This window comes from Hyla sarda, chromosome 9, assembly GCF_029499605.1.
Source record: "Hyla sarda isolate aHylSar1 chromosome 9, aHylSar1.hap1, whole genome shotgun sequence".
NCBI classification, from domain to species: domain Eukaryota; kingdom Metazoa; phylum Chordata; class Amphibia; order Anura; family Hylidae; genus Hyla; species Hyla sarda.
In genome coordinates this window covers 173,299,292-173,321,355 of record NC_079197.1, presented here as the reverse complement: position 1 = coordinate 173,321,355, position 22,064 = coordinate 173,299,292, and the positions used below count along the sequence as shown (strand labels likewise).

Here is a 22,064-nt window from a genome sequence, read left to right as displayed (position 1 = left end):
TGTAATGAAGATACAGGGGGTGTAATGAAGAGACAGGGGGTGTAATGAAGATACAGGGTGTGTAATGAAGAGACTGGGGGTGTAATGAAGAGACAGGGGGTGTAATGAAGAGACAGGGTGTGCAATGAAGAGACTGGGGTGTAATGAAGAGACAGAGGTGTAATGAAGAGACAGGGTGTGTAATGAAGAGACAGGGGTGTAATGAAGAGACAGGGGGTGTAATGAAGAGACAGGGGGGTGTAATGAAGAGACAGGGGGGTGTAATGAAGAGACAGGGGGTGTAATGAAGAGACTGGGGGTGTAATGAAGAGACAGGGGTGTAATGAAGAGACAGGGGGTGTAATGAAGAGACAGGGGGGTGTAATGAAGAGACAGGGGGGTGTAATGAAGAGACAGGGGGTGTAATGAAGAGACTGGGGCGCTATAGGTGCTGGAATAAGGGATATTAAAATATAATGTTACTGAAAGCGCACGGTCAATGGCATAAATTAAAAACAAAAAAAAGTTCAGAATGAAGAGACAGGGGGGTGTAATGAAGAGACAGGGTGTGTAATGAAGAGACAGGGTGTGTAATGAAGAGACAGGGGGTGTAATGAAGAGACAGGGTGTGTAATGAAGAGACAGGGTGTGTAATGAAGAGACAGGGTGTGTAATGAAGATACAGGGGTTGTAATGAAGAGACAGGGTGTGTAATGAAGAGACAGGGGGTGTAATGAAGAGACAGGGGGGGTTTAATGAAGAGACAGGGGGGTAATGAAGAGACAGGGGGTGTAATGAAGAGACAGGGGGTGTAATGAAGAGACAGGGGGGTGTAATGAAGAGACAGGGGGTGTAATGAAGAGACAGGGGGTGTAATGAAGAGACAGGGGGTGTAATAAAGAGACAGGGGTGTAATGAAGAGACAGGGGGTGTAATGAAGAGACAGGGGGTGTAATGAAGAGACTGGGGGTGTAATGAAGAGACTGGGGTGTAATGAAGAGACTGGGGTGTAATGAAGAGACAGGGGGTGTAATGAAGATACAGGGTGTGTAATGAAGAGACTGGGGGTGTAATGAAGAGACAGGGGGGGTGTAATGAAGATACAGGGGGGTGTAATGAAGAGACAAGGGGGTGTAATAAAGAGACAGGGGTGTAATGAAGAGACAGGGGGTGTAATGAAGAGACAGGGTGTGTAATGAAGAGACAGGGTGTGTAATGAAGAGACTGGGGGTGTAATGAAGAGACAGGGGGGTTTAATGAAGAGACAGGGGGTGTAATGAAGAGACAGGGGGTGTAATGAAGAGACAGGGGGTGTAATAAAGAGACAGGGGTGTAATGAAGAGACAGGGGGGTGTAATGAAGAGACAGGGGGTGTAATGAAGAGACTGGGGGTGTAATGAAGAGACAAGGGGTTGTAATGAAGATACAGGGGGTGTAATGAAGAGACAGGGGGTGTAATGAAGATACAGGGTGTGTAATGAAGAGACTGGGGGTGTAATGAAGAGACAGGGGGGTGTAATGAAGAGACAAGGGGGTGTAATAAAGAGACAGGGGTGTAATGAAGAGACAGGGGGTGTAATGAAGAGACAGGGGGTGTAATGAAGAGACAGGGTGTGTAATGAAGAGACTGGGGGTGTAATGAAGAGACAGGGTGTAATGAAGAGACAGGGGGGTGTAATGAAGAGACAGGGGGTGTAATAAAGAGACAGGGGGGTGTAATGAAGAGACAGGGGGTGCAATGAAGAGACAGGGGGGTGTAATGAAGATACAGGGGGGTGTAATGAAGAGACAAGGGGGTGTAATAAAGAGACCGGGGTGTAATGAAGAGACAGGGGGTGTAATGAAGAGACAGGGGGTGTAATGAAGAGACAGGGTGAGTAATGAAGAGACTGGGGGTGTAATGAAGAGACAGGGGGGTGTAATGAAGAGACAGGGGGGTGTAATGAAGAGACAGGGGGGTGTAATGAAGAGACAGGGGGTGTAATGAAGAGACAGGGGGTGTAATAAAGAGACAGGGGTGTAATGAAGAGACAGGGGGGTGTAATGAAGAGACAGGGGGTGTAATGAAGAGACAGGGGGTGTAATGAAGAGACAGGGGGTGTAATAAAGAGACAGGGGTGTAATGAAGAGACAGGGGGGGTGTAATGAAGAGACAGGGGGTGTAATGAAGAGACAGGGTGTGTAATGAAGAGACTGGGGGTGTAATGAAGAGACAGGGGGGTAATGAAGAGACAGGGGGGTGTAATGAAGAGACGGGGTGTAATGAAGTGACTGGGGTGTAATGAAGAGACAGGGGGGTGTAATGAAGAGACAGGGGGGTGCAATAAAGAGACAGGGGGTGTAATGAAGAGACAGGGGGTGTAATGAAGAGACAGGGGGGTGTAATGAAGAGACAGGGGGGTGTAATGAAGAGACAGGGGGTGTAATGAAGAGACAGGGGGGTGTAATGAAGAGACAGGGGGTGTAATGAAGAGACAGGGGGGTGTAATGAAGAGACAGGGGGGGTGTAATGAAGAGACAGGGGGGTGTAATGAAGAGACAGGGGGTGTAATGAAGAGACAGGGGGTGTAATGAAGAGACAGGGGGGTGTAATGAAGAGACAGGGGGTGTAATGAAGAGACAGGGGGTGTAATGAAGAGGCAGGGGGGTGTAATGAAGAGACAGGGGGTGTGATGAAGAGACAGGGGGTGTGATGAAGAGACAGGGGTGTAATGAAGAGACATGGGGGTGTAATGAAGAGACAGGGGGGTGTAATGAAGAGACAGGGGGGTGTAATGAAGAGACAGGGGGTGTAATGAAGAGACTGGGGCGCTATAGGTGCTGGAATAAGGGATATTAAAATATAATGTTACTGAAAGCGCACGGTCAATGGCATAAATTAAAAACAAAAAAAAGTTCAGAATGAAGAGACAGGGGGGTGTAATGAAGAGACAGGGTGTGTAATGAAGAGACAGGGTGTGTAATGAAGAGACAGGGGGTGTAATGAAGAGACAGGGTGTGTAATGAAGAGACAGGGTGTGTAATGAAGAGACAGGGTGTGTAATGAAGATACAGGGGGTGTAATGAAGAGACAGGGTGTGTAATGAAGAGACAGGGGGTGTAATGAAGAGACAGGGGGGGTGTAATGAAGAGACAGGGGGGTAATGAAGAGACAGGGGGTGTAATGAAGAGACAGGGGGTGTAATGAAGAGACAGGGGGGTGTAATGAAGAGACAGGGGTGTAATGAAGAGACAGGGGGTGTAATGAAGAGACAGGGGGTGTAATAAAGAGACAGGGGTGTAATGAAGAGACAGGGGGTGTAATGAAGAGACTGGGGGTGTAATGAAGAGACTGGGGTGTAATGAAGAGACAGGGTGTGTAATGAAGATACAGGGGGTGTAATGAAGAGACAGGGGGTGTAATGAAGAGACAGGGGGTGTAATGAAGATACAGGGTGTGTAATGAAGAGACTGGGGGTGTAATGAAGAGACAGGGGGGGTGTAATGAAGATACAGGGGGGTGTAATGAAGAGACAAGTGGGTGTAATAAAGAGACAGGGGTGTAATGAAGAGACAGGGGGTGTAATGAAGAGACAGGGTGTGTAATGAAGAGACAGGGTGTGTAATGAAGAGACTGGGGGTGTAATGAAGAGACAGGGGGGTTTAATGAAGAGACAGGGGGTGTAATGAAGAGACAGGGGGTGTAATGAAGAGACAGGGGGTGTAATAAAGAGACAGGGGTGTAATGAAGAGACAGGGGGGTGTAATGAAGAGACAGGGGGTGTAATGAAGAGACTGGGGGTGTAATGAAGAGACAAGGGGGTGTAATGAAGATACAGGGGGTGTAATGAAGAGACAGGGGGTGTAATGAAGATACAGGGTGTGTAATGAAGAGACTGGGGGTGTAATGAAGAGACAGGGGGGTGTAATGAAGAGACAAGGGGGTGTAATAAAGAGACAGGGGTGTAATGAAGAGACAGGGGGTGTAATGAAGAGACAGGGGGTGTAATGAAGAGACAGGGTGTGTAATGAAGAGACTGGGGGTGTAATGAAGAGACAGGGTGTAATGAAGAGACAGGGGGGTGTAATGAAGAGACAGGGGGTGTAATAAAGAGACAGGGGGGTGTAATGAAGATACAGGGGGGTGTAATGAAGAGACAAGGGGGTGTAATAAAGAGACCGGGGTGTAATGAAGAGACAGGGGGTGTAATGAAGAGACAGGGGGTGTAATGAAGAGACAGGGTGAGTAATGAAGAGACTGGGGGTGTAATGAAGAGACAGGGGGGTGTAATGAAGAGACAGGGGGTGTAATGAAGAGACAGGGGGTGTAATAAAGAGACAGGGGTGTAATGAAGAGACAGGGGGGTGTAATGAAGAGACAGGGGGTGTAATGAAGAGACAGGGGGTGTAATGAAGAGACAGGGGGGTGTAATAAAGAGACAGGGGTGTAATGAAGAGACAGGGGGGGTGTAATGAAGAGACAGGGGGTGTAATGAAGAGACAGGGTGTGTAATGAAGAGACTGGGGGTGTAATGAAGAGACAGGGGGGTAATGAAGAGACAGGGGGGTGTAATGAAGAGACGGGGTGTAATGAAGTGACTGGGGTGTAATGAAGAGACAGGGGGGTGTAATGAAGAGACAGGGGGGTGCAATAAAGAGACAGGGGGTGTAATGAAGAGACAGGGGGTGTAATGAAGAGACAGGGGGTGTAATGAAGAGACAGGGGGTGTAATGAAGAGACAGGGGGGTGTAATGAAGAGACAGGGGGTGTAATGAAGAGACAGGGGGTGTAATGAAGAGACAGGGGGGTGTAATGAAGAGACAGGGGGTGTAATGAAGAGACAGGGGGGTGTAATGAAGAGACAGGGGGGGGTGTAATGAAGAGACAGGGGGGTGTAATGAAGAGACAGGGGGGTGTAATGAAGAGACAGGGGGTGTAATGAAGAGACAGGGGGGTGTAATGAAGAGACAGGGGGTGTAATGAAGAGACAGGGGGGTGTAATGAAGAGACAGGGGGGTGTAATGAAGAGACAGGGGGTGTAATGAAGAGACAGGGGGTGTAATGAAGAGACAGGGGGGTGTAATGAAGAGACAGGGGGTGTAATGAAGAGACAGGGGGGTGTAATGAAGAGACAGGGGGTGTAATGAAGAGACAGGGGGGTGTAATGAAGAGACAGGGGGTGTAATGAAGAGACAGGGGGTGTAATGAAGAGACAGGGGGGTGTAATGAAGAGACAGGGGGTGTAATGAAGAGACAGGGGGTGTAATGAAGAGACAGGGGGTGTGATGAAGAGACAGGGGGTGTAATGAAGAGACAGGGGGGTGTAATGAAGAGACAGGGGGGTGTAATGAAGAGACAGGGGGTGTAATGAAGAGACAGGGGGGTGTAATGAAGAGACAGGGGGTGTAATGAAGAGACAGGGGGGTGTAATGAAGAGACAGGGGGTGTAATGAAGAGACAGGGGGTGTAATGAAGAGACAGGGGGGTGTAATGAAGAGACAGGGGGTGTAATGAAGAGACAGGGGGTGTAATGAAGAGACAGGGGGTGTAATGAAGAGACAGGGGGTGTAATGAAGAGACAGGGGGTGTAATGAAGAGACAGGGGGTGTAATGAAGAGACAGGGGGTGTGATGAAGAGACTGGGGCGCTATAGGTGCTGGAATAAGGGATATTAAAATATAATGTTACTGAAAGTGCACGGTCAATGGCATAAATTAAAAACAAAAAAAAGTTCAGAATTTCTGATTTTTGGTCACTTCATATACCAGAAAAAAAGACAAAAAAGACAAAAAAAACATCAAAATAAACAAACAAAAAAAATAAAACCTATATAAATTAAAAACCTATATAATCCCTGTAATCGTACAGACCTACAGAATAAAAATGTAATTTGTATCAAAAGGTGTACTGCACTCACCAGGAGGTACACTACCCAGAAGTGTCCCCTGAGAGTCTTTTCATGCAGGGTGAACACTTTTATGCCCTCTTGTGGACAGACCTAGTATCTGATCAGATCTGACCTGTATTTATTTACGTGCCTTTCATCTTCCAACCAGTGTGCCTCCAGCTGTTGCAAAACTAGAACTCCCAGGCATGCTGGGAGTTCTAGTTTTGCAACAGCTGGAGGCACCCTGGTTGGGGAGGATTAGGGTTTTACTATGTATAACGGGGAGGTGGGCGTCTGCACATGCGCAGTACATCTATCCCTGACAGGTGCGCTACCTGCGGTGTGGGTGTGGCTTGCAGTCAGTGGGCGTGGTTAACTCACAGTCACAGGCTATGCATAGAGAACGTGAAGTAGCGGCGACATCTAGTGGTAGCGGCGAGCGTAGGCGTCCGCAGCGGTTTCTCCCACAATGCCCCGCGCTGCGGGGCTGAGGTGCGGGGCGTGGCCTGTGGATGACGCAGTGCGGCGCATGCTCTGTGGGTGGCGGGAGGAGAGGAAGTGGAAGAGGTGGAGCAGGAGCCGGAGCGGCTACAAAAAGGTAAAACACCCCGAAATCTTCCCGGACGCTGAGCCCCAGCCCCGCCCCCGCACACTGAGAGCCCCAGAGCACGGGCGGCCCCTGCGGGGGATCATAGAGCCGCCCCCGCAGACATAGAGCGGCCAGTACTGGTATATACACCCGGGGAGAATGATAGATACCTGGTAACTAGGGTAACTACCCGGGGAGGATGATAGATACCTGGTAACTACCCGGGGAGAATGATAGATACCTGGTAACTAGGGTAACTATCCAGGGAGAATGATAGAAACCGGGTAACTAGGGTAACTACCCGGGGAGAATGATAGATACCTGGTAACTAGGGTAACTATCCAGGGAGAATGATAGAAACCGGGTAACTAGGGTAACTACCCGGGGAGAATGACAGATATATGGTAACTAGGGTAACTATCCAGGGAGAATGATAGATACCTGGTAACTAGGGTAACTATCCAGGGAGAATGATAGAAACCGGGTAACTAGGGTAACTACCCGGGGAGAATGACAGATATATGGTAACTAGGGTAACTATCCAGGGAGGATGATAGATACCGATAACTACCCTGGGAGGATGATAGATACCGGGTAACTACCCGGTGAGGATGATAGATACTGAGTAACTACCCGGGGAGGATGATAGATAACGAGTAAGTAACCGGGGAGGATGATAGATACCGGTAACTACCCTGGGAGGATGATAGATACCGGGTTACTAGGGTAACTACCCTGGGAGGATGATAGATACCGGGTAACTAGGGTAACTACCTGGGGAGGATGATAGATACATGGTAACTAGGGTAATTACCCCAGGAGGATGATAGATACCTTTTAACTAGGGTAATTACCCCAGGAGGATGATAGATACCTGGTAACTAGGGTAACTACCCAGGGAGAATGATAAATACCGGGTAACTAGGGTAACTACCTGGGGAGAATGATAGATACCTGGTAACTAGGGTAACTGCCTGAGGAGAATGATAGATGCCCAGTAACTATGGTAACCACCCAGGGAGAGTGATAGACTACTGGTAACTAGGGTAACTACCCTGGGAGAATGATAGATACCTGGTACCTACCTGAGGAGAATGATAGCTACCTGGTAACTAAGGTAACTACCTGGTAACTAAGGTAAGAACCCGGGAAGGATGATAGAGAGGGTAACTAGGGTAACTACCCGGGGAGAATGATAGATACCTGGTAACTAGGGTAATTACCCCAGGAGGATGATAGATACCCGGTAACTAGGGTAACAACCCAGGGAGAATGATAGATACCTGGTAACTAGGGTAACTACCCGGGGAGAATGATAGATATATGGTAACTAGGGTAACTATCCAGGGAGGATGATAGATACCGAGTAACTACCCGGGGAGGATTATAGATACCGATAACTACCCTGGGAGGATGATAGATACCGGGTAACTACCCGGTGAGGATGATAGATACTGAGTAACTACCCGGGGAGGATGATAGATAACGAGTAAGTAACCGGGGAGGATGATAGATACCGGTAACTACCCTGGGAGGATGATAGATACCGGGTAACTAGGGTAACTACCCTGGGAGGATGATAGATACCGGGTAACTAGGGTAACTACCTGGGGAGGATGATAGATACCGGTAACTACCCTGGGAGGATGATAGATACCGGGTAACTAGGGTAACTACCCTGGGAGGATGATAGATACCGGGTAACTAGGGTAACTACCTGGGGAGGATGATAGATACATGGTAACTAGGGTAATTACCCCAGGAGGATGATAGATACCTGGTAACTAGGGTAATTACCCCAGGAGGATGATAGATACCTGGTAACTAGGGTAACTACCCAGGGAGAATGATAAATACCGGGTAACTAGGGTAACTACCTGGGGAGGATGATAGATACCTGGTAACTAGGGTAATTACCCCAGGAGGATGATAGATACCCGGTAACTAGGGTAACTACCCAGGGAGAATGATAGATACCTGGTAACTAGGGTAACTACCCGGGGAGAATGATAGATACCTGGTAACTAGGGTAACTGCCTGAGGAGAATGATAGATGCCCAGTAACTATGGTAACCACCCAGGGAGAGTGATAGACTACTGGTAACTAGGGTAACTACCCTGGGAGAATGATAGATACCTGGTACCTACCTGAGGAGAATGATAGCTACCTGGTAACTAAGGTAACTACCTGGTAACTAAGGTAAGAACCCGGGAAGGATGATAGAGAGGGTAACTAGGGTAACTACCCGGGGAGAATGATAGATACCTGGTAACTAGGGTAATTACCCCAGGAGGATGATAGATACCCGGTAACTAGGGTAACTACCCAGGGAGAATGATATATACCTGGTAACTAGGGTAACTACCCGGGGAGAATGATAGATACCTGGTAACTAGGGTAACTACCCGGGGAGAATGGTAGATACCTGGTAACTAGGGTAACTACCCGGGGAGAATGATAGAAACCGGGTAACTAGGGTAACTACCCGGGGAGAATGATAGATACCTGGTAACTAGGGTAACTATCCAGGGAGGATGATAGATACCGAGTAACTACCCGGGGAGGATGATAGATACCGGTAATTACCCTGGGAGGATGATAGATACCGGGTAACTAGGGTAACTACCTGGGGAGGATAGTAGATACCGGGTAACTACCCAGACAGGATGATGGATACCTGGTAACTAGGGTAACTGCCTGAGGAGAATGATAGATGCCCAGTAACTAGGTAACTACCCCAGGAGAAGGATAGAGACTCAGTAAGTAGGGTACTACTAGGGTAAACGCCCAGAAAAGATGATAGAGACCTGGTAACTAGGGTAAATACCTGAGAAGGATGATAGAGACCCGGTAACTACCTGGGAAGAATGATGGACGGCCAGTAACTATGGTAACCACCCAGGGAGAGTGATAGACTACTGGTAACTAGGGTAACTACCCTGGGAGAATGATATATACCTGGTACCTACCTGAGGAGAATGATAGCTACCTGGTAACTAAGGTAACTACCTGGTAACTAAGGTAAGGACCCGGGAAGAATGATAGAGAGGGTAACTAGGGTAACTACCCGGGAAGAATGATAGATACCTGGTAACTAGGGTAATTACCCCAGGAGGATGATAGATACCCGGTAACTAGGGTAAGTACCCAGGGAGAATGATAGATACCTGGTAACTAGGGTAATTACCCAGGGAGAATGATAGATACCTGGTAACTACCGGGGAGAATGAGGGATCCCGGTAACTACCCGAGAAGAATGATGGATACCCGGTAACTAGGGTAACTACCCAGGGAGAATTATAGATATATGGCAACTAGGGTAACTACCTGGGGAGGATGATAGATACCTGGGAACTACTGGGGAGAATGATAGATACCTGGTAACTAGGTTAATTACCCAGGGAGAATGATAGATACCGGGTAACTACCCGGGGAGAATGATGGATACCCGGTAACTAGGGTAACTACCCGAGGAGAATGATAGATACCCGATAACTAGGGTAACTACCCCAGTAGAAGGATAGAGACTCAGTAAGTAGGGTAAATACCTTGGGGGAATGATAGATACTCAGTAACTAGGGTAAACACCCAGAAAAGATGAAAGAGACCCTGTAACTAGGGTAAATACCTGAGAAGGATGATAGAGACCCGGTAACTACCCGGGAAGAATGATGGACGGCCAGTAACTAGGGTAACCACCCAGAGAGAGTGATAGACTACCGGTAACTTGGGTAACCAGCCATGGAGAATGATAGATACCTGGTAACTAGGGTAACTACCCGGGGAGAATGATAGATACCTTGTAACTAGGGTAACTACCCGGGGAGAATGATAGATACCTGGTAACTAGGGTAACTACCCGGGGAGAATGATAGATACCTTGTAACTAGGGTAACAACCCAGGGAGAATGATAGATACCTGGTAACTAGGGTAACTACCCAGGGAGAATGATAGATATATGGTAACTAGGGTAACTACCCGGGGAGAATGATAGATATATGGTAACTAGGGTAACTACCCAGGGAGAATGATAGATATATGGTAACTAGGGTAACTACCCGGGGAGAATGATAGATATATGGTAACTAGGGTAAACACTTGGGAAGGATGATAGAGACCCAGTAACTAGGGTAACTACCCGAGGAGAGTGATAGACACCCAGTAACTATGGAAACTACCAGAGGAGAGTGATAGACACCCAGTAACTAGGGTAACCAGTCAGAGCGTATTATAAATACTTGGTCACTAGGGTAAATACCTGACTCACTTTACTCATGTTGCTTCTTGTTTTTCCCATGATTCTGCTCTGTCCCCATAATGACAAAGTGATCACACAATGTTACAAATCTTTACTAATCTACTAAAAAGGGAAAAACTAGAATCTTACAATGATGTAAGTATTCATACCCTTTACTATAACATGTGACATAAGTATTCATACCCTTTACTCAGGACTGAGGTGAAGCCCCTTTGGCAGTGATTCCGGCCTCCAGTCTTCTTGGGGATGAGGCCATAAGGTTTACACACCTGGATTTGAGGATTTTCTGCCGTTCTTCTCTGTAGATCCTCTCGGCTCTGTCAGGTTGGATGGGGACGGTCGGTAGAAGCCATTATCAGGTCTCCAGAGATGTTCCATTGGGTTCGGGCACTGTCTTGGCCACCAAGGACATTCACAGAGTTGCCCCTAAGCTGCTCCTGTGTTGTCTTGGCCGTGTGCTTAGGGTCATTGTCTTGTTGGAATCTGAGGCCCAGATCTCTGGATCAGGTTTTCATGAAGAATATCTCTGTATTTTGCTCCATTCAGCTTTCCCTCAACCCTGACCAGTCTCTCCCCCCCCCCCCCCCCAACGATGCGGCCCCCACCATGATCACTGTAGGGATGGTATTGGTCAGGTGATGGGCAGTACCTGGTTTCCCCCAGACATGATGCTGCACCCACCATGATCACTGTAGGGTTGGTATTGGGCAGGTGATGGGCAGTGCCTGGTTTCCCCCAGACATGATGCTGCCCCCACCATGATCACTGTAGGGATGGTATTGGGCAGGTGATGGGCAGTGCCTGGTTTCCTCCAGACATGATGCTGCCCCACCATGATCACTGTAGGGATGGTATTGGGCAGTGATGGGCAGTGCCTGGTTTCCTCCAGCCATGATGCTGCCCCCCACCATGATCACTGTAGGGATGGTATTGGGCAGGTGATGGGCAGTACCTGGTTTCCCCCAGACATGATGCTGCCCCCTCCATGATCACTGTAGGGATGGTATTGGGCAGGTGATGGGCAGTACCTGGTTTCCCCCAGACATGATGCTGCCCCCACCATGATCACTGTAGGGATGGTATTGGGCAGGTGATGGGCAGTACCTGGTTTCCCCCAGACATGATGCTGCACCCACCATGATCACTGTAGGGTTGGTATTGGGCAGGTGATGGGCAGTGCCTGGTTTCCCCCAGACATGATGCTACCCCCACCATGTTCACTGTAGGGATGGTATTGGGCAGGGGATGGGCAGTGCCTGGTTTCCTCTAGACATGATGCTGCCCCCACCATGATCACTGTAGGGATGGTATTGGGTAGGTGATGGGCAGTACCTGCTTTCCTCTATACATGATGCTGCCCCCACCATGTTCACTGTAGGGATGGTATTGGGCAGGTGATGGTCAGTGTCTGGTTTCCCCCAGACATGATGCTGCCCCCACCATGATTACTGTAGAGATGGTATTGGGCAGGTGATGGGCAGTGCCTGGTGTCCTCCAGACATGATGCTGCCCCCACCATGATCTCTGTAGGGATGGTATTGGGCAGGTGATGGGCAGTGCCTGGTTTCCTCCAGACATTATGCTGCTCCCACCATACTTCACTGTAGGGATGGTATTTGGGCAGGTGAGGAGCAGTGCCATAAAGCCCAGATTGTGGAGGCTGCAGAGATGGTTCTGGACCTTCTGGAAATTTCTCCCATCTGCACACAGGATCTTTGGAGCTCGGCCATTGTGACCATTGGGTTCTTGGTCTCCTCTCTTGCCAAGATCCTTCTCCCCCAATTACTTAGTTGGGTAGGTGGCAGCTCTAGGAAGAGTCCTGGTTGTTTCTCCTTCTTCCGTGTAATTATTATGGAGGCCACTGAGCTCTTTAGAACTTTCAGTGCAGCAGAAATGTTTCTCCAGATCTTTGCCCCCAAACAATCTTGATCTCTACAAGCAGTTCTTTCCCCCTCATGTCTTGATTTTTGCTCTGATATACATTGTCAGCTGTGAGACCTTATATAGACCGGGCTGTGTCTGAGCTCTACAGGCAGTTCTTTCCCCCTCATGTCATGGTTTTTGCTCTGATATACATTGTCAGCTGTGAGACCTTATATAGACAGGGCTGTGTTTGAGCTCTACAGGCAGTTCTTTCTGCCTTATGTCTTGGTTTTTGCTCTGCTATACATTGTCAGCTGTGAGACCTTATATAGACAGGGCTGTGTCTGAGCTCTACAGGCAGTTCTTTCCCCCTCATGTCTTGGTTTTTGCTCTGATATACATTGTCAGCTGTGAGACCTTATATAGACAGGGCTGTGTCTTGTCCAATCAGGTGAATTTACTACAGGTGACTCTGATCAAGGTGGAGAAACATCTCAGAGATGATCAAGAGAAATGGGAGGAGCCAGAGCTAATGGGAGGAGCCAGAGCTAATGGGAGGAGGCAGAGCTAATGGGAGGAGGCAGAGCTAAATATCAAGTGTCCTAGTAAAGGGTCAGATTACTTATGTCCTTGCCAAATTTTTGTTTTTCCTTTTTATAAAACTTCTAATTGTGTTTTCACATTCTAATTATGGGGTATTGGGCAGAATGATGGGGGGGGGGGGGGGGACACATGATTTTTATTTATTTTTTACACGAGAAGCAGCATAAAATGTGAAATGCATTATACACCTTGTAAGTGTAAACATCCAAAGACCATGATATTCACCTAGTAACTAGTGATACAATTATATATACCAAGTAGAGTAATTATCCAAAGACCATTATAGACCATATAAAACCAATGAAAACTCCCTGAGACCATACATACCCAGCCACCAGAGCGAAAACAAGGAGACCAGATATTCCATGACGTCATGACCATGTGATCAGTCACATGATGGGGGAGGAGGAGTCACAGAAGGTAAAACACAACTATGGTAGGGACCTATATGTATTAAAATAAATGTATCTATATGTGTGTATGTATGGAGCAGTGTGGTTTGTATGTGAGTGCAGCAGAGCTGTGTGTATGTAAGGGCAGCAGAGCTGTGTGTGTATGTAAGGGCAGCAGAGCTGTGTGTGTATGTAAGGGCAGCAGAGCTGTGTGTGTATGTATGGAGCAGTGTGGTTTGTATGTGAGTGCAGCAGAGCTGTGTGTGTATGTAAGGGCAGCAGAGCTGTGTGTGTATGTAAGGGCAGCAGAGCTGTGTGTGTAATGTGTGTGCTGTGGAGGTGTCAATGTGCGGGCATACTGTACTGAGATGGAGAGTGTTAGCCGTAAGTGGTATTATTAAGATGTGGAAGTGTTTACCATGTAAAGTTACAGTGCAGGGTCACCGAGTGCTGAGGAGCATAAAAGCCACCAACACTCTGGTGACTCCATAACTGCAGAGACAAAACCTCATCTGGTATTAACATCAGCAGATGAGGTGCTGCATGCCACCCTCATATCACCAAGCACAATGCCAAGGGTCAGACAGAGGGGTGTAAGGCATCAGATGGAGGGGCAACTCCATGTTAATGCTTCTAGATTTACAATGGGATGTCCTAGAAGCTCCTTTAGGAATAATGTGTAGGTGTCCTAATACATTTGTCCATATACACTGAACGATCACTTCATTAGGAACTGGATGGTCCAACTTTTGGGCAATCATGGCTTGCAGTTGTTGGGGAACCGCTTCCACAAGGTGATGAACATCCTTAATGGGAACCAATCAGCAGATTTTAGCATATATAACGCTTGACAAAGCCTTGTATATGCTAAAATTGTTATCCTCACCATCCTCTGGGGACGTTTTTTTTGCCCCGAGGGATGGTGAAGACTACGCTAGTGGACTTTGACTAATGTGTGAGTGTTTAGTTTATTTCTGTTAGTTTGTGTGATTCCATACAGCATCCCGACCTCTGTCTGTTTTGTAGTTTATTTTGTTGACAGGGACTTCCATCACATATTTAGGGAGGGACTGTCACAGTGGTTGTCGATCCGCTATTTAGGGCAGATAGGCAAGTATGGAGGGATAGAGGGAGTGGGTGAGATCAGTTTGCACTCCTTCCCTGGCCATACGTGACCTCTTTAAAGGAAAAAGGCAGTGCAAAAGTTGTAACTTACCCTGTGCCCGGGCTGCAAAAAAAAAAAAAAAAAACTTTAACTCTCCTACGTTCCCCCGCTGCGCCGGTATCGGCGTCACGTTCCTCCAGTGCTGCACGACTCCCTGCTTCTTCGGCTTAGAACATCACACTTCAGTCAGTGTATCGCCGGCCGCAGGTAGGTAGTCTGGTTCAAGGGTAACCTGGCAGGGTTTTCCTTTTACAGGGAGAAGAAAAATCTGACTTCTCACTCACGGTGCATTCACCTGAGGACAAAATTGGTGCAAGCAATGTGTCTTTATTCAGAATGACAAAGGCTTGGTGGACAACACGTTTCGAAGGGGTAACCCTTGTTCCTTAGGACTTGAGCCATACTACCTTCCTGAGAGCTCCTTACATGACGCACTCAGCCTATCACCGGCTGAGGCGGGACATAGTTTTGGCCGTCGATACGCTGACTGCAGTGTGACGTTCCGAACCTAAGAAGCAGGGAGCCGAGCAGCACTGGAGGAACGGGACGCCAATACCAGCGCAACGGGGGAATGTAGGAAGGAGAGTTAAAGTTTCCGGTTTTTTTAATAGTTTTTGCAGCCAGGGGAAGTTAAAAGTTTTGCGCTGCGTTTCTCCTTTAATTAAGGCAGTGTGGAGAATTAAGTCTGGTTCCTCCAACCACTCCCTAGTGACCTGAGCCTGATGACACAGAGCATTGTCTTATTAAAAGATGGGACTGTAATCTGGGGACACCTCCTTGACGATATGAGGGCAGATGGTTACCTAACAGGTCCCTATAGTGTTAACCATTCAATGATTGTGGTACGATGACCAATGGTCCAAGGGCATGGCAGGAAAATGCCCCCCAGACAATGACATCACCACCACCTGCCTGTTAAACCTCAATGATGGACCCATGGGCCTCATGCTGTTTGCACCAGATGTGTACCCGGCCATCTGTATGGTTCAGTAGGGAAAGGGACTATCACTCCAGATGATCTGCCATGTATCTAAGCCCTATATAAGGCATTGTTTGTGATGATGAAAGGTTGTATGGGATACTGCTGTTGGTCTTCGGCTATTGTATGTATGATATGTGGTGTACAGTACACCAGTACAGTATACAATGTGCCATATACATGCATTGTAGTATACTTGTGTATGATGTGCGGTGTAATATTTGTGTGTCTGACCTGTCATATAAAATGTGGTGTAAGCAGCCATTTTCTTGAGTGTAGAGCGGTGTGTGAGAGCGGATGGCACATATTGTTTTTTTTAATTTTTTTTACTGTTATTGTATGGCTTTACTAGCATAACCAATTTAATGTTGTCTTTTCTATTCATATTTAGCCAAAACACTGGAGGCCATAGTGAATGCCCTCGCCATGTCTGGCGACACGGAGGAAGTGACTCGCCTCCGTAAGCCCAGGTTTTCTTATGAGGAGAACCAGATCCTTATCAGAGAAGTGCGAGCCCATTATTCTATGCTGTATGGCGCACAGAGTCGGCGCCTTAGTGTGGCCGAGCGGCGCCGAGTGTGGGAGGGTATTGCTGCAAAGATCAATGCCATCACCAACTGGAAGCGGACGGCCCAGGAAGTTCAGAAACGCTGGAACGACTTTAAGAGACGGACAAAGGAAAAGTTGGCTCGTATCCCTCATTCGACACAAAATGGAACAGCAGAGGATGTTCTCACAGCGGAGGAGGAAACCATCTTTGCCATCCTGGGTCCTGGGGTGGTACCTGGGAGGGAGTCCTATCTCCATGGGACACGGCTAGGAGCTATGGGTGAGCATTAGATTGCACCGACCCCCTCGTTTTCAGTGTTTTGAATAATTTCAGGTGACATCTCCTGGCTGCAGTCGTGACAGAGACTTATGAGTGATGTTATTATAGATTGCTATATATATTATAACCCAAATGTTCTCCTCTGGGTGCTGACCTCCACCTAACACGGTGTCTTCCATGTCCTGGAGATTTCAGATAGTCATAGAGGCAGTGACTGTCATGTTTGTGAGGTTGTTTTCCCATACACTGAGACAGCCACCTCTCTCTACCCACTATCATCACCCCAGCCGCAATGTATCCTCAGGGACCATCAGTCTTTCCCTCTCCCCACTGCTGGATCAGTAATCAGACAGAAAAGTGTGTGTTCTGCAGAGCTTAAGGTGATTGTGCCCACATGGACCAGATTAAATACTCTGAATATTCTGTGCTAATTTATGTTTGGGTCTGAGTTTTTCTGATCCAGCGCTCCAAATCCCTTGCATTATTGTAGAGAATCAAGACAAAATTCTGCTGCCTACAGTCACCAGTAGGGGGAGCTCAGGGGCTTTACTGCATACAGACGTATACATTGGTTTTAATAAACAATAATACAGGGAGCTCCTTCTAGTGACAGATGTTTTCATGTAATTACATCAGTGCAGAGGATTTGGGGTTCTGAACCAGGAAAAATGTAGCTCTAACCCCATGTTAAAGGGGTACTCTGCTGCTCAGCATTTGGAACAAACTGTTCGTAACGCTGGAGCCAGCGCCAGGAGTTTGTGGCGTCATAGCCCTGCCCCCTCATAATGTCACACTCCACCCCCTCAATGCAAGTCTATGGGAGGGGGCGTGACAGACCTCACGCCCCCTCCCATAGACTTGCATTGAGGGGGTTGGGCGTGATGTCATGAGGGGGCTATGACATCACGAGTTGCCGGCTCCAGCGTTCGGAACAGTTTGCTCTAAATGCTGAGCAGTGGAGTACCCCTCTAAGCTATATCATGACTTTAGGCATCACCGAATGATGGGCCTACAAATGAGCAGATACACGCACAGCGTTATTTCTTACCATCTGTGAGGGTCTCAGTTTCTGTTCATCGGTCACCTAAAGATGTAGGGGATGGAAGCGACTAAAGTCAAGATCAACTTTGCAATATGTCATTTAAATATATATTTCACAGATCTCTAATCGTGGAAAAATTAAGTGACCCTCCTTTTTCACTACCACTGACATTAGTCACAGATGCGTCACATCAGGTTGATTCACCAGACAGAAGAATGGAGGGCCCTTGTTGCCCAATTGAATAGAGCAGCAGTGCACATGCTCGGCCTCCACTAAGTGACTTTCGAAGATGGACAAGCATAGTATAATGAAGAATGACTAGCGTGGTGGCTGAATACGCACGCTGCCGCTCCATTTACTTGGTAAACATTCTTGAGCGGTGGTGGTCCCAGCTGATCAATTAATTTCTGTGGATAACCACTTTTAAGGGGAGATTTATCAAAACCTGTCCAGAGGAAAAGTTACTGAGTTGTCCATAGCAACCAATCAGATGGCTTCTTTCATTTTTCAGAGGCCTTTTCAGAAATGAAAGAAGCGATCTGATTGGTTGCTATGGGCAACTCAGCAACTTTTCCTCCAGACAGGTTTTGATAAATCCCCCCCTTAGTGTCTAGATGTTAGACAACTGTCCAGAAGATCACCTACGGGCGGACAATAGGTGTAGATGTCAACCAACTTCTCCAGACCAAGCTGTCTCAGCAAGATTAGTCAAGACAAGACATTAAAAGATGTCTCTAAGAAGCCAAAAACTTATCCTAAAGGAAGGTGTTACTACTGCTAAGGTCACAGTGCCGGAGGCAACTATAAACATGGGGGACGGGAGGAGGAAGATCAGCCTGAGAACATAAGATCCTAAAAGATGTCTCTAAGGAGTTAGAGCTTCATCACGAGACCTACAAAGATGCGGTCACTACTACTGAGGTCACTGCAGGAGGCAACTATTAAAGAGGCTTCTCACATAATACATATATGAAGTCACAATGCGGGAAGTCAGCATTAGAGAGAGGGACACGTGACATCTACATAGAAGGAGACAATTACTGTCCAAAAATAACGTCAGCTTGAGAATAAAATACTCATGAACTCCTGGGACACAGCAGGATTACTGGATCATGTTCTCGGGACAGACCAGGTCAAGAAAATTATGGTCATAGAACTAAAAGAACCGGATACCGGCAGCATAAAGCAGAGTGGTGGTGGTTGCCATAGGATCAAGAGACATGATCACAGAAAAACCTGCAGCGTAAAACATGGTGGTAAAGAGGTATATAGGCAGAAGAAGCATGAAGGTCATGTTCTGGTTTGGCAGCCCACCATGGTAAAATCCATTTTGAATTCTTCCTCTTATCAGAGAAGGTTGAAGGAGAATGTGTGAGCGTCAGTCAGGAGCTAAGGGGAAAGTGGTAACATGACAATCGCTCTCATCGTCCCAGTAAAATCCACCTAAGGAAATGCTGTGCAGAAAACTAGTGAAATACATTTGTTCATGTTTTAAGTCCCTTCCATCCCCTTTATTGTTCTATTCTGTGTGGAGCAGACACTGAGCGGGTCACAGATGGTAGGAACTAGTATTGTACAGGGGACACTTACTTCTCCACATGACTCTATTACAATATGTAAGGTGTTTTAGGGCAGAGCTTGGCTGATCTGTGTGGAGTCTTTACAACCCTTCTCAAGTTCATGAATGACTCCCCAACCTCCGAAGCTCCATTCAGCTCGAGACAAAAAGCTTGTTAGATTTTTTTGTTTCTACAGTTTCTTGTAGTTTCCCTCTTGGGGGGGGGGGGGGGGGCAGCAGTAACTTAGCGTTGTACACAACTAACACAATGTCTGTTCTCATCCACAGACTTAAACATACCCGGCCCTGGCTCGTCCAGTGCAGAAAACTCTCTCAGCGGTCCCTGCTGCCCTCCAGAGCCTCCACTGCTGCTTCATCCTAAGGAATCATCTTCCCCAACGCCTCAACTTCACATTGTACAGTTGCCCCAGCTGAGCCCTTCACCAGATCCCTCAGATGGTGACTCTCCAGATCAGCTTCCCCGGGGTTCTGGTTCTCCTTTACTGGGCCCTGGCGGCATCAGCCAGCACTATGACCCAACAGTTGCCATGCTAAGAGCCCAGCAAGAAACAGCTGATGCTATACGGCACCTGACCTATACCCTGCGGCAAAGTATGGACCGTTTAACCAATGTTTTGGCCACCCTATTGCCTCTTATACCTCCACAGCCAGCATCGCCGGCCCCTTCCCCTATCATCGAGCCCGTTTACTTTCCCACAAAGACAGAGCCAGAATCTGAGCCGTGTTCTGTAAGTTACGAGGTAGAAAATCACGGGGCACATGAGGACACAGTCCGGGAGACTACAGAAGAGCAGCCGCAGCCTCCGACCTCTCCGCCGCCTCCCAACAAGCGGAAGCGGTTCTCCTATTTGACAACACGTAAACGCAGAGGTCGCTGGAAAAACGTATAGAAGATGGTGAACTGTACAAAGAGGAGGCGCAGAGCGTCGGGATTGTCTCTCGGTGAACTTTACTCTCCCAGACAGAAAAAGCTGAAATCTTCCCACATGTTTCTGTGTTTGAAATACGACACTTGACAAATCCTCTTGTAGTAGGAATTGTTGGGGGGATAGTGTAGTACAAGCGCAGCGGACAAGGACCTCAACCTTCAGCCTAAATCTCATGCTCCTCTCTGCTCCTGTTCACCAGGTGAAGATGACGGTATATGCGGCTTTGCACCCTTATCGGGCAACCAGGACATGGGTCCCCTACGCTGATTTTACATAGCTGGATGATGTCTTGAGTTGGTTTACAGCTGCGTGGAGGAAGGTTCTTAATAAAGCATACCGGTGTCAGGGTTGTCCACAGGGGCCGACCTCTAGTGTCAGGGTAAAGCAGGGAAAGTCAAGATTTGTAAAAGGTTTGGTAGATCGTAGGTGTCGCTGGGTGCAGATGATGGATATTAATGGGGGCTGCAGGGTAGTGTGCTGGGGCCGCCCATCCAGCATCTGTTTCCTGTTGCTCTCAGGTTTTTACATGGGAACGTTTCCTATCGTAAGCGACGGGCTTCCCGGGTCCGGTCGTCCTTTCTCCATAAACGTGGCTAGCCCAGAAAGCAATATATATGTGTAGAAATCTGCATCCTCACTTAGATGGTTTCCCCCACCTTGTTACGGGAATGAGACGAATGGGAGCGTTGATTCTTGTATGTAAATAAGATATTAAAAGCTTCTGATTCGTAACGTGTCGTGTTCATTAAAGAGAGGAGGGCCGCGCAAAATCGACCAGGCAAAAAAGATCTGTACAATGGAAAGACATGGACGAACACTTGTATCTGAGAAGCCTAGTAATGGATGAGGGTTCCTTCAGATGCCGCAGGTTTATTGCCACGACTAATGCAGAATTTAGCTTTTTACCACGTGGTGGTCGTGGGCAAATGCAGCATGACCATTACATACGTTTATCCAAACTGTGAACCACCAGCTGTTGCAAAACTACAACTTGCAGCATGCCCGGACAGCCATTCGCTGTCCGGGCATGCTGCGAGTTGTAGTTTTGCAACAGCTGGAAGCCACTGCCCTAAAGAGAAGATTTTCGTATGTAATGCAGGAAGTGTCCCACACAAGATCACTATAGTCATCCTCTTATATCCTCTAGAAATAGCAGTTATACAAAGACAATATGGTGGTGCTTGTGAACCCTTAAGAATTTTTTATATTTCTGCATAAATTTTACCTTAAAAAGGTACTCCGGTGGAAAACGTTATATATATATATATATATATATATATATATATATATATATATTTTTTTTTTTTAAATGAACTGGTGCCAGAAAGTTAAACAGATATGTAAATTACTTCTATTAAAAAATCTTTATCCTTCCAGTACTTATTAGCAGCTGTATGCTACAGAGGAAATGCTATTCTTTTTGAATTTCTTTTTTGTCTTGTCCACAGTGCTCTCTGCTGACACCTCTGTCCGTGTTGGGAATTTGCTCCTACTCTGGACAGTTCCTAAAATGGACTGAGGTGTCAGCAGAGAGCACTGTGGACAAGACAAAAAAAAAAGAAATTCAAAAAGAATAGAATTTCCTCTGTAGCATACAGCTGCTAATAGGTACTGGAAGGGTAAAGATTTTTTTTTAATGGAAGTCATTTACAAATCTGTTTACAGTTGATTTAAAAAAAAAACGGGGTATGGCGCGGGGGGGAGGAGGGAGACGGAGGGGACGGGCTGGCGCCGCATGTAACTAACAGTTTATCTACACAGGGTGCCTCCAGCTGTTTCACTACTACAACTCCCAGCATGCCCTGACAGCCAATAGATGTCAGGGCAAGCTGGGAGTTGTAGTGATGAAACAGCTGGAGGCACCCTGTGTAGATGAAATAAGGGCGGAAGTCCCCCCCCAGCAGGCTTCAGTGATGTGGTGCCTGCTGGGGAAGTCTGCCTGGTAGTGAGCACACTGCCAGGCAGACAAAAGGCATTTTTAATATAGT

At 47.4% G+C, this 22,064-nt stretch overlaps 1 protein-coding gene across 5 annotated transcripts; it reads left to right on the top strand.

Annotated features, from left to right (window-relative positions):
- The first annotated feature begins 6,288 nt into the window (after positions 1-6,288).
- MYPOP (Myb related transcription factor, partner of profilin) lies at positions 6,289-21,022 on the top strand. 5 transcript variants are annotated; one of them, XM_056541168.1, is made up of 4 exons: positions 6,311-6,444; positions 13,438-13,597; positions 16,089-16,526; positions 19,415-21,022. In XM_056541168.1, exons 2-4 carry the CDS (start codon positions 13,555-13,557, stop codon positions 20,035-20,037), a joined length of 1,104 nt encoding a protein of 367 aa, XP_056397143.1. In that variant the 5' UTR covers positions 6,311-6,444; positions 13,438-13,554; the 3' UTR covers positions 20,038-21,022. The 5 variants fall into 5 exon arrangements, with proteins under 5 accessions (XP_056397145.1, XP_056397143.1, XP_056397141.1 ...); XM_056541166.1 differs by having other exon boundaries at positions 6,315-6,444; positions 13,448-13,597; positions 19,415-21,021; XM_056541169.1 differs by having other exon boundaries at positions 6,394-6,444; positions 13,423-13,597.
- Positions 21,023-22,064: the final 1,042 nt, after the last annotated feature.